This window comes from Dermacentor albipictus, chromosome 7 (genome assembly GCF_038994185.2).
Source record: "Dermacentor albipictus isolate Rhodes 1998 colony chromosome 7, USDA_Dalb.pri_finalv2, whole genome shotgun sequence".
NCBI classification, from domain to species: domain Eukaryota; kingdom Metazoa; phylum Arthropoda; class Arachnida; order Ixodida; family Ixodidae; genus Dermacentor; species Dermacentor albipictus.
In genome coordinates this window covers 10,625,823-10,639,251 of record NC_091827.1, presented here as the reverse complement: position 1 = coordinate 10,639,251, position 13,429 = coordinate 10,625,823, and the positions used below count along the sequence as shown (strand labels likewise).

The 13,429-nt window shown below is 49.8% G+C and overlaps 1 protein-coding gene across 1 annotated transcript; it reads left to right on the top strand.

The window, feature by feature from the left end:
• Positions 1–652: 652 nt before the first annotated feature.
• Positions 653–13,355, top strand: LOC135904446 (uncharacterized). Its single transcript, XM_065435254.1, has 8 exons — positions 653–960; positions 2,882–2,968; positions 3,277–3,348; positions 4,310–4,628; positions 5,627–5,890; positions 7,117–7,401; positions 10,611–10,687; positions 13,177–13,355. The coding sequence occupies exons 2-8, from the start codon at positions 2,927–2,929 to the stop codon at positions 13,276–13,278; spliced, it is 1,161 nt and encodes a 386-aa protein (XP_065291326.1). The 5' UTR covers positions 653–960; positions 2,882–2,926; the 3' UTR covers positions 13,279–13,355.
• Positions 13,356–13,429: the final 74 nt, after the last annotated feature.

Below are 13,429 nucleotides of genomic sequence, written 5' to 3'. Positions count from 1 at the left end.
CTAGATTTAGGTGCACGTTGAAGAACGCCTGATTGTCCAAATTGGTCCGGAGTCCCCCACTACGGCGTGCCTGATGATGAGATCATTGTTGTGGCAAGTAAAACCCCATTTAATTTTTAATTAATTGTAGTGCACTGTATTGTCAGAATCTGCGCTATATAAAGCTCGTGCGCGGGGAGTTGTAGTTCCAGCGAGTCATGTTTCCAGGGAGTCGACTGGCAGCGCCCTGCTGTGTGACCTCAGTGGAGTGTGTACAAACACATCTCGAGTCCAGCCAAGATGAAAAGACTAGAATCACGTTGCTTAGCAAGGTTTGTTACTGAGCGAGTTGGCTGGATACTAAAGAAATGCGTGTTCGAACCTTCGTTAGAAATTCATTGTCACCTCTTTGTCGTGTGGTACACAGCTTCGCTGGTCATCCACCTTCACAGAGTGGAATGGCTCGTCATTTTTCTTCCTTTTTTTTCTCAGCTCGCGCCATTCACATTGTTCTAAGTTTCACGTTTTCTTTCTCTCTATGGCAAAGTTTTGCAGATTACGCGAATTTTAATTTGCGACCAATTGAATTTTTATTTGCTCAAGTGGCCTGATTCCTTGCCGATACGCCTCAGTGCGGTAATGTGCCAGAGTTTCTGAGGTCATCATCACCATCATCATCGTCACCAAAAGCATCGACAACAGCAGCAGCGGCACAACAGAGAGACGGACGAGGACTTCGAGGCTGATCAGCGAGGACAGCTCGCCGCTGCGGTCGTCGTGTGATGAGGCGTCGGGTACCCCGCGTGTCGTGAAGCCTTCGCATTCACCACGCACGCGCGCAGTGCCGTTGCGCTTGCCTCCGGGGTCGCAGCTGCCTCGTATTGACCGTGGATGACCATGCGCTGCGTTTGACTCGACCACTGCGACCTGCAGTGCCGGATCAGGACAGCGCAGCCAAGCAAAATCAGCTGAGTGGCCAGGGTAGGTCTCGTGGGCTCATCGTTGCACTTTGTGGAATTCGGGCTCGTTAGGCGTGCGTGGTTGTGGGAGTACATCGCGCAGAAGGAAAGGCGTGTCATGAATAGAAAGAGAGATAATGTGTGTGTGTGGGGTGGGAGGGAGGGGGGGCTGGTTACATGCGACGCATCAGTAACTGTCCCTTTTGGCGTCTGTATATATGTGGGACCCGTTGGTGCATGCTCTCTGTTAGCTATTAGATGAGGGGGGCATATTGACAAACAGACACAGATAAGGACAGACAAGACCTGTCTGTCCGCTTTGTATGAGTCTATTCGCGCCCCTCTACTAACAGGTATATGTTTCGCCAAATAGCCGAAAAGGAAATGCATGTATCCCTACGATCCCCGAATCACAATGTTGTTTGTCCTGGTCACTGTCTATATGTCATGCTTGCTCACGAAATATGGAGTGCCTATAAGCGAAAAGAATAAAAGCATTATCTTTCTTCATCATAAAAGCAACATCTTTCTAGTTTTTCACCTTCAATCATGCATGCTTGTACCAACTGGTCCAGCTTTCGATTTTGTTGAAAACAGTGTGTGCGTTTGTTGCACGGTTTACAAATGTGAACGAAGCCCACGTACTAATATAACAATTGTCGCAGCCGTGTGCTCGCGCTCGGGCACCTGCCTCAGCTGCAGGAGGGCGTGGGTTCGATTCCAATTGAGGCCGGTCCTCCACCGCTCCGCCGAAATGGCGACAAGCACCCACAGGCCTGGCGCTTGGCTTTCTTCAGGGGTGAACACAACCTTGGGAAAGGTGCCTGAGCATTCAAAGCCCGTTGAAACGCTCGTGATCACAAACGTAACACTCGACGAGTAAGGGGCCTGGACCGCTTCCATTGCGGATATCTCCCCACATAGAATGCAAAAGCAACTGACCGGTGGAAAGGCTCCGGCGTTGTGGAGATGCACCAGTCCCCAGGCTTCGAGGTCTCGTAAGAGCCGAGCACCTTTCCGGAAGTGCGCGTGTGCACACTTTATTGGTACGTTGATGGTGACCACTCCACGGTCTGCCTCTCAAAACCCTAGCGTATGCTGTCTGCTACGAAGCTGTCTGGGATTGGAAAAGAATGCTCAGAGACCATTTCGAGAAATCTATGTAGCGCTCGTTTTCGAGATGAGAATCCCCTAGAAGTAGCCGAGCGCCGAGATGTGGGCAACCGGCACCGATATTTGAACGTAGTACCTGCCGCACACGAATATGATGCTTTACAACAAAGCCACCGCAACCGTGGCATTCTTTTTAGCGTCCGCTTCGGCTGCTGGAGAAGGTGGGTTCGAAGCCCTGCTGCTGCCCGTTATCCACTGATAAAAATGGGTATAGGCGTCCCCCCGCTTCGACACTCGGCTTTCTCCAGAGCATAGTTTAGTTTAGTTTATTTAGCGGTGTTTAAACAGCCGGGCGGAGGAGTCCGCGACATGCAAATGCTGCACGAACCCTGCAGGCACAAAATTATGTGAACGACGATGTGAAGGCCACAAACATAGATACACAAAATAAACAGGACGAAAAGAAGGAAGGAAGGAAAGAAGGAAAGAAAGAAAGAAGGAAAGAAAGAAAGAAAGAAAGAAAGAAAGAAAGAAAGAAAGAAAGAAAGAAACGCGCACGACCCACCTCGCTTGTGAACAAATTGTATTTTGAGGTTGGGCTTCTCCACATAAAGATCTTTACTGCGGAGAAGCTAGCTCTGACGACCGATTTCTGCAAAGGCTTCGCCCTAGTTAATCACTCGACAACTTCCTGTGCTGTACTTCACAGTCACGAGTGCGCAGCTTTTTAAACGCGAATGAATGTTCCCACGGTTAACATGCTTTGTGCAAGCAAGCTTGATCTGCGGAGCTCAATGTTTTCCTTCGACGTCCGTTTCAATTCTTCGCAGCTCCCCTCGTCCGCTAAGTCGTCAACAAGAACGGTCTCACCCGCCATGACAGCCTGGTTCCCGCGCATTGTAATCTACGTTTGCCTGGTACGTGATCTGTGCTCACCGAATTTCGCACCGCGTGGTGCGGACGCGTGAGTCGTGTTTGCATGTTGAGCAGGGGGCATATTCTGTAAGCGTCCGCCCCGTGGACATGATCATTTCGTCTGCTGTTGAAAAGCTGATGGGCTTGGGGTGCCTGTCTCCCTTTTCCGCGTACCCCAGCCCATCTAATCAATACTTGAGCAGCAGACGAAATGGACATGTTCACTAGGTGGGTACTTGTAGAATACTCCTGCACATGAAAGAAAGGACGTCGAGATGTGCTGACTCACCGCTTTCCAACGCGGTCGCAGGTGTCGCTTCACGGCCTTCTGTCACGGGCTGTTCGCATATCCCAAACCTGGGCGAACACGACGTCGTTTAAGGTGCGTGCATCGTCGCTAAACACTCTCAGACAAAAGGATGTTGCCCTGATACGTACGTCGACCACTGGGTGCGACAGCTTTTTTTTTTGTGTGTGTGTGTGTGTGAGATGGATAGACTTTCTGCGCTGGAGAATCCTCTGTCGTCATAAGTATGCGTGCATATAGTGATAATGATAGTATTAGATGTGAACAGACTTAGGACGTCTGCGCTGTTCGCGAGCGCAAGTCACGCTGCGTCGTCTCATCGTGACTCAGCATACTTGTGGACCGAAAGTAAGCGAAAGTGCTCTCAGGCGCGTGGTACCGCTTGGCCCAGGTAACCCGCTTTGCTGAGTCATGCCAGTACCGCGTTCGCGAACAGCCGTGGGCGTCGACAGCTGGTGCACTGGTGCGCGTTTCGCGTGTTCCATTTCATATTGCTGTAGACAAGCCGCAGAGCGATGCTGCGGCGCTGCTCTCAGATTCCGTATACCGACCAAAGATACTTCAGCGAACTCGATTGACGCGAATTTTCTGGACAGGCAAGACTAACAGATGTGGCCATGTTTCCAAAAGTTAACTTTACAGGGATTGTTGTTCAAAGAGTTGTACAACAATGGAGAAGTGTCAGAGCGTATACCTTCGTCCCATCAACTCTGCCCGGTGCGGCCAAAGTATGGGTCGGCCAACCAGAAGAAGGGCTTCCCCGTTGTACGCCTCCGATCGCCTTCCGCCGACTGAAGGAACGCTTCACGGCAGTATTAGTATACCTCACAGTGGGCGAGCACTCGCCCTTTCGTTGAAACAAATGGAGGCGGCTCTCGATATGGACTGGCCGACGCGAGCCCTATCTATAGCTTTAGTTGCACTGTGTAGAGTATATAGCATGCTTTCTTTGTTCCCTTTTTTTTTTCTTTTTGGCCTTTTTCGTCTTAGCGTACTACGCCCGTGCGTATACACGCACCACTGTCCGAACGTGCAGATCGACTGGATGCCGGAGAGCGGCAACCGCTTCTGCCTGTGCCACGCCACGGCCCAGCAGTTCCAGAAGGGCCTGAGCTTCTTCGACTGCATCCCGTACCAGAGGGAGTCCCGCTGCGACCTCTCCGACTTCGGCAACTGCACGGCGCCCGCGGGCTCGTCGCTGCGGTGCAGCCGCCAGCTCGCTTCGCGACCCTCGGTCGTGACCGGCCTGAGCCCGGGCGTCACGTACGCGTTCTGCGCCATCGACGAGAACCCGCTGTCCGAGTCCGGATACGACAGCTTCGCCCTCTGCACCCGGACCTGGACGCTCGACTCCGGTGCGCCGTCTCGTTCGAACACTGTGGGCGCAACCTTCGCTTTCGCGGTCGGACTATACTTTGAAAGCACGCCATCACTCCTCGTCAGAATGAAACGCAGCCCGAGAACAGATCAACTAAGTTAAAATACATCGAACGTCCCAAAACTACACAGTGCACGCTCTGAGGGACGCCTACCTGGCCTTCTTTCATGCGCACCGAAATCTCAGGCCTGCCGCGGTAGCTGGGTGGCTGTGCATGGTGTTCTGCTACTTAACGAGGTCGCGGGCTTGTTTCCCGAGCGAGGTGGCGGCATTAAGATGGGGACGCAATGCAGAAAAACGCTCGAGTACTTAGCTTTAATTAGGTGCACTCAAGGTGGTCGAAATTAACCCGCAGCCCTCCACTACGGCGTCTCTTACAGCCCCTGCTTTGCGATGTCAAACCACATAAATCAATCTATTGATCAAGCTAATCAGTTATTCCTCCTTTCCGTCCTTCCTTCCTTTCTTTCTTCGGTCGTTGATACTGTGATTCTGTGAATATCACACTTCCGTTGGTTCATAGATTCTAATATGATAGCTTATCCAAGTTATCCATCCGTATACGCACGCGTAATCGAATTGGTTAATCACAGTAAAACGGACTGCTGGACTGAGAACATGTACGCATCATCAACAGCGGCCGCCTATTTTTATGTCTACTGCCAGGACGAATACCTCTATCAACAATCCTCAGTTACCCTTGTCTTGCGCTAGCTGATTCCAACTTGCGCCGCCTGCACAGTTCCTGGTTTTATCACTCCCACCCTCCCCTTAGTTTTCTGCCATCCTCGCCTGCGCTTCCCTTCCCGTGGCACCTGGAAAAGCTTTTCTAAGCACTCTTCCAGTTGTCTCTCTTATCCTTTGTTTTGGTTTCGCGCTCGGTGTTTTTTCTCAGTCATCGTTGCGCACGGTCGCGTCCGACAATCTCGACTGACGTATACACACACCCCGCGCATGCGTGCATCCGACCCACAGAGCTCCGGTTCCGGGCGTCCGCCTACTCCTCCTTCATGGTGGGCCTCGAGTGGCGGCTGGGCAACGAGACGGAGCAGCTGCTCAACGTGCGGCTGTGTAGCTCGGCCGACGGCTGCCAGCGCGCCTGCCGCGACAACCTGCTCGACCTGAGGCGGGAGAAGTTCGTCGCGTGGACCGACCTGACGCGGCAGAGGCTCAGCCTGCAGGTGCGGCGCACCGACGGCGTGCTGCTCTACGAGACCGCCTTCGACGCCCTCAAGCAGAGTGCGTGTTCAACACGCGTGCACACACTCGTTGTAGTCACTTGTATACGAACTGCACGCCCGTGTGACACGCGTTTGTGCGGCTGTATATACGGTTGCGCGAACCATGTAGTTAGTGGTCGCTCTCCGTTTGAACGGGCGACCAAGTGTAAGCGGCAGCGCTTATTTGGGCCAATGAAAAATAATAATTCGCAGAACAGCCGAGGCTAACGATAAGCCTTTCGCTTATCCATCCGTATACGCACACGTATAAGCGAGTCGTTTCATCATATAGTAAAACGGACGTCTGAACTGGGAGCATGTGCGCATCATCATCACGAAAATGCATTACCTTGAAGAACTATTAGTTGGGACGACAATGTGGTTAAGAAGGGATATCTTAACCTTTTAATAGATTTTAAACAACTTATTAAAGACGGATGTCTTATGAGCGGTACTATACCTAGCTGCATTTCTGCTAAGCACACGTGAATTCGCTAATGCTCGGCTTAGGTTTCTCAATTTCAAGATGTCTCCTTAAGTGAATATTTCCTAAATAACTACGTGGACATTGCGATTTGTCGTGTAATTATTTCATGACCGCCTCTTCAAGTAGTCAATATGAATTGCCCGAATGGCGCTATATGCTCCGTGTGATATTAAAAAAAAAATCTGTTCCAAGCAAAAATCCGAGGACACCTAAGTACTTAAGAGCTGTGAATGCGAGAGCATCAATGTCCAATAGAACGCCGCTGAGCGTACTTCGAGTTATGAACTCCTCGCGAGGAAGCGAGCGCGTTCAGACGCTTGGCGCGTTTTGATTTGGCCTGCGCAGCTATAGAACGCAGGCGACAGCTTGCGCGCACAAGAACGCGCGGGTAACCAATGGGTAACGCAGGCTTCCGAGTGCGAGAGTGAGGGTGACTTGGCGTCGGGGCGATGCCCTCTCCCCTCACGCAACGCCTGCCGCTGCTGCTGTGAGTGTCCTCTTTCGTCCGCTCTGTTCGTTCACTCGACACCAGGTTACTGCGCTGCACTTTACCCCAACCTTTCCTTCCCAACATCAATAATCTTCTTCTCTCGTGCCGTGGCGTCGCAGCCAATGGGAATTTAGGAGCCGTTTCTCTGCTACAGACACCGGACGCCGGCCTTTTCGCTCAACGAGCCATTTGACGCTTTCGCATCAAAAATGAAAAATAAGCGCGCGGCATCAATAGTGTCGCCTCAACGACGGCGCCTACGACGCAGCGCCTGACCGGCCGTGCCAGCTCCGCGCTTCCTCGCTGGGCCCGTCCAGCGTGCGCGTCAGCTGGACGCTGGAAGGGGGAAACGCGGACGGCTTCGTGGTCAGCCACTGCTGGTTCCGGCTGTGCCACACCAAGGTGTACCCGCAGCCCAGCCTGCGACACGTCTACATCAACGGGCTGCTGCAGTGGAGCCGATACCGGTTCACGGTGACCGCCTTCCGCACCGTCAACAAGACCGGAATCGCCATGGGGGAGCCCAGCCACGCCGAGGTCTTCACCGACGGAGGTGATCTGTTTGGTCCGCCGAATGATTCGGTGGCAATCTTTTAAAGCTTTCCTTAGCTGATTATTCGGCCACTTTGGATGGCCGGGAAGTCACGCACAATAAGCAGTGATACATACCCAGAGTACCAAGCTGTCTATAGTAGCTTTGGCCACCAGTTATATGTGCCGGGTGCTGTCTTGTCGAGCAGACGATATGGATCGCTACTCGGATAGACAACGTGCTGCTGGTTACCGTTAGGCCTCGTGGACAGTTTGGGTCACTGGGTATGGGGACGCAGCTGGGTTTGTGCCCGGACAGACAACTTCCTCACTGCGTATGCGATATCGGTATGCGTCCATTCTTGGTCAATATCCCGTAACGGATGTGCCAAGGTGACGGAAGGGGCAGGTAGAGAAATATTAAAGCGATAACGCCCCAATTTGAGCAGACACGTCCACGTCGAGAGCGCCCGCTTCGTGAATAGACATTGTTCGTTAACGAAGTTGCAGCCAGAAAGACTATAAGGATTGTGGGAGTTGATGCCGAGTTTCAACTGGAGTGCAATAACTATAACATGATGTAATGTCTCGTGATATTATTCGATATCGTGAGATTTACTCTTGGTGTGTCTGCTCATGTCCCCATAAGGTTTCGTGATTCACGAATGGCATGGGTTGATGCGGCAGGTCACCAAAGAAAATTATCGCTGACACTGACAATCATCTTCAATCGTTTCTGGCACATTCCCCCCCCCCCCCCCCCCCTTCTTACGCTCGGTTTAAATATAGGTCTCCTGCACCAATTCGACTAAGTCGGCTGAACTTCGTTTACTATTGCTTTGAAGATGCTCCTTGGCTGTTCGTGAAAAATCAAACGCCCTGTTCCACACTCACAACGAAAGCGTCTCTCGAAGGCTGGATGGGCGAATGAGGAAATACTTGTTTCTTTCTCCCTGCATTTCAAGATTTACTTGGAATTTCGTATATTGATCCTGCAAGCGAATGTTAAGCTAGGAGCGAGATATATCGGTATACCATCAACTAGGATTGACGTTTAAGTCATGAAGATAAAGACACACACGTACAAAAAAAAAAAAACCTGACTCGTTCTTCGTTTCCAGGAATGCTAACCTCCGTGCTTTTAGGTCTTCGGCACGGACTTAATGTCCGTACTACTGAGCACAGTCATACTCGTAATGATGCAGGGATCAGTTACCTTGAAGGGCGAAATGGCAGCGTTGAAAGCGGGACTAGCGTCACCGTTTCTCTTTTTGGAAAGGAAACAATCTTTGGGCCGACTGAGCTCGGAAAAGAGAATTAACTTCGTCTGGCGTCGTAGCACTTGCATTCGCTTCGTCGTGACGACGGCCTCCAGTGCTTGCTGACGTCAGCTCATAGAGGCATCGAAATCGAATCGAATCAGCCTAGCACGGAGTCAGCACGAAACTCGCAGACGTGCGCGGCAAAAGGAGAAGCAGAAAGGACTGGCCGACTGGTCACGTGAGCGTTTCAATCCATCTTCGCTCGACTCGCCATAGAATTACGCTCGTCGTGGTGCATTGAACCAACGTGACATAAACAGCACTAAAGAAGGCCGACAACATCTCTTTCTCGACTTGACCGACTTTCACGTGTGTTTGTGAACGCCGACGGCGTTTCGAATACGTTTCACGCGCGCGGATCAGTAAAACGCGTTGGTTAAAGTTGGCTTTTTGGCATTGCGAGTCTTTGTCAGGAGAAGCCCGCTCACGTGCTTCTCTTCTACAGAAAATTGGGAGTATCATATTGACAGCTAGAGTAATGTTTAGCGTTGCGCAGGAACTCCTCGGAAGGTGTTCTAACTACACAAGGGTGCGGCATGTTCGAGCGACGCCGCACGCAAGGCAACTGCTGCTCTTGGGCAAAAGGAACAGCGCCCTGCACCGTAAAATAATTCACACACTTACACCCTTCTCGGTGTAAGGGTGATCAGATCCCATAGTTTAATTAATTGTTTAATTGTCTTCACGTGTGTGTGTGTGGACGGAGTGCGAGTGGTCGGAAACGTTCGTCCATTCATTGTAAACTTGCCGCCGCCCCGCAGTACAGCCCACACACACAAAGGCTAAGACGTTCGAGGGCCCCGTGGACGGAAATGTTCGTGTTGCACACACACACAGCTCTCAGTGCCGCACAGCTCTCGGTGTTGACGTCAGAGGGCTTTGTAGAACTGTGCGCCGTCCCGGGTGGCGCGGCGGCGCACCACATTCCAGAGCTGACCGCGCGCCACGTGGCCGCCGGTCATCCGTAGTTCTCAGAAGGCGCCTCGTCTGGGGGGCTTGGAACACGCGCAGCGGGCTGAAAGCCGGCACGTTGCCACCCCGTACGGCCATTCCTAACAGTGTGTGGCGCGTTCTGGCGCGACAATAAATTCGCGCCAGAACGCGATCAGTCCGCGTAGATTATATTAGCCGAAATCGTGAGATAGCTATGAATACTTAAACTGACGAGTGCTCGTAAGTTCAGTAAAATGCTAACTAAATGCTAAATAATAATAAATAAAAGAATAATAGATGCCCTTTCGGCCTTCATTCAATCTCTAAACATGTAAACATGTAAATTCAATCTCTAAACATGTAAAATGCAAACCACCGCAGTCATTATTTTGTATGTGTCATAGCAGCGACTGCAACAAATTAGTGACGTCGTCCTCCGGTAGCTATTTTAGCGTTAATTTCATCCATTTCAGGATTCGAAATCTTGCTGTTCTTCTTGCATGGATTAAATTGACTAGCACTTGAATTAAAACTGCTTGCGCTTGGATTAAGCTCACTGGTGCGCGGCCTGTATGTGCTGGCACTGGGATTAAATACGTTGTCGCTAGGATTAAATGTTTGGAACTATAGGAATAAATCGACTGACACTCAGATTAATCCATTTCCGTGGCGCGTGGAGTATTTCGGCTGGCTCTTGGATTAACGTGAGCAGGAAAACCGGAATCGGAGGCCAGTGCGATGTTGTCGAAAGCACAGAAGCTGACCTGTCCATTATATATCGCACATTAGAGCAATGCATTATTTTCTTTACAAACTCTCGGCCTTGTAACAGATAGATTACAAGTCAGTTGATCAACTCGGGTGTTGCTGTGTGCTTCAAGATGAACTGTCGGGCGCGTGAGCATTTTGTATGCGAGTGTCAAATATAACTGGTGTACGGCCTTTTCATCGCGCGCTGCCTCCCAAACTCTTTCAGATTTAACAGCATTGACGTGGGTGTTAGTGCTGGGCGTTCCTGCATTCATCAGTTCCCTCGTGATGTGTCGACGAAAGGTCAGTACACACTGGACTATACTTTGGTTCTGTTATGCCGTTGAAATATTAATAATAATAACATTAAATAAAAACAAGGCGTCGATTTCTTGAAACTTGTCGTACTGGGATAACAAACTTTGTAAGGGACATGGTTACGTGGAATTATAGTTCCATGCGGACAGGCATTCGTCACAGAGGGAGGTGTTCGCTTTTTTTTTTCTGTTACAACTCCTGGTATTGAGTTTTCAAGTGTCGCTCTTGCACGAGCAGTCTATAATGGCACAGAATTGTAACGCTTTTTGTTCTGCAATCACATCCGTGCCTTTCAGCAATCATATAGCTCTCCTTTAAGAAATCATGCATCAAATTTCAGACGGTAGTGAAGCCACCCAGTTGCCTTTTTTTTTTGGCCATCCTTTATTATTATTATTCTATTCATCCGTTCCTGGGATCATTTTCATGACGTTGTATATGATTTTTGAGCTTATGGACAAGCTTATGAAAATGAGAAACATATGCTGACCCTGTAAATCTCTCTGGCTTCGGAGTAACGCAAATCACTGAAGGTCCGCACCCCGATGATTTATATAGCTGCAGACCGGCTTCGAAACTCGACAACAACTCTATTTAGGTTAGTGTGAATGGTACGAGGGCCACATTTTGTTTGTTTGTTTGTTCGTCCGTCCGTCCGTCCCTCTGCCGATGCTTGACGTGACGCTGCCAGACATGCGCTCGCTGAATCGCCCGGGTCATCCATGGGCTTGTTCTCTGAGTGGGTACCTTACTGTAGAAGATGACTTGCACCAATCTCCTTATGGCGGGCCCGTACGAACACGATTACCAGCATCCATGATCGTGCTGCAGAAAAGCGCATGATTATATTGGGCACTTTCTTTCTCTATTTATTTATTTATTTATTTATTTATTTATTTATTTATTTATTTATTTATTTATTTATTGCGAACAGATTTTGAAAAAAAATCACTTGGATTATAAAGCGCTATTCGGCCGGCCTGTTCACATCGATTACCTGAAGAGACCAATTTGAGTTACATGCATTATGATATTTTTTTTTAAATAAGTCTGTTCAGATTAAGAAAAAAGAAAACGCGTGTCACAAGGAGCTCGTGCGGCTTCCCGCTGGGAGATCCCGCGGGGCCGATGTAAGTGCACCAAGAGAATCTCGCAGGCATCGCGCTGTTTTTCTAGAATACGTTGTCACACGTATACCTGCACCACCGAGCCTGCTCCTCGAATTAACGTATAGCGCAATACATAGCGCGGAAACTTGTTTAAGAGTTATACAGTGACGCATACCCCGTACCTCGATCAAAATGATACAGGAAAGAGGCAGGCGCACAGATGCAAACGGGTGCCTGTTTACAGGTGATAGAAATGGCGCCCAAGCTGCAGCCATGGTCTTCGTCGTCCTTCTCTCGAGACACATCCATATCGTTCTCATCCCGGCACCAATATAGTTTGTCTAATGTTTACCAAGCTTGTTAGTGCGTCCGTGGAAGAAGTTTCACGCACATGTACATGTACATGTACAAGTGTGCTTGTGGCCCTTATAGCGGATATCAATCACCGTTCCATTAAAAAAAAATAAAAAATAAAGAAAGAACTGGCTACCGCGCACTCTTTGCAGCCTCCGCGTATAGAAGTACATGTCGAGACCCAGTGTAACAACTACTGCAGGTATCGCACTGAATGCTGTTCGTTCATTTAGCTGCACCTATGCTGCGTGTTTACAGTACACACGTCTATCATGCAAGACCGTATACTACGTACGATGTACCTGAAGTCATGCGTGACCGCACAGCAGCGAAACCGTTCTTGCTACTGAATGATTACCGATCAGTACGAGACAGTGCGTGCAGCGAAACCGTTCTTGCTACTGAGTGATTACTGATCAGTACGAGACAGTGCGTGTACCTGAGAAAGATTTACAGTGAAGCTGTTATTGGGAATGCCGCAACGTTTTTCGTGCGGCAGTGAAGGCCGCGACTTGCGTGGCCGACACCGAATCTAAATGCAGCGCAACATGTGTCAGCCCCGATTTAGCAATCTGAAACATAGTGATGAACACTTCTCGTTCGGATTGTCAACAACTTATATGCGCGCTATTTTTAACCTGTAATCCGTAATCGTTCCTTCTCACGTCACATTTTACCGTCATCCACCTTGGAGGCCAGCTAGGAGTTTGTTGCGGCGTCGACAGCTGATGTCGTCCAGCAACGCCGCCTGCTTCCGAAGGGTGTAAGAAGCTTCGCTGTCCTTGATGTATCAATACATCGTACATCGATCATTACAGTATACATCGATCTGCTAATGATTTTTTTCTCCCTTTCTATGCGAGTAAAGCACCGAAGCGGTTTGCTTGTTGTTTGGCTATTGACATCCTCTTGTTTAGGACTTTCTCAAATTCTAAACATTGGCTTAATAAATGCTCTGCTTCTGTCTCACCTGCTATTATTATTACTATTTTCTTCCCCCCCCCCCTGAAGGTGTGCTGTTGCTGCGGTCGTTCAAGACGCGATGAAGTCTGGCACGTCCGACATGGCAGGAACATCGAAGGCCCCGGCGGGGACGCTTTGGCGTTGCCGTGATTCGTGAAGACACACTTCTGGTTGCTGTGCAGCCCACGAACTCAATCTGCGCCAGAATAAACACTTGGAGCGCTGAATACCTTGTGACATGTCTTTTTCTATCCCTGTGACTGAGAATGTCTTCAAAATCTGGCGCGCTTTTCTTTTCTAT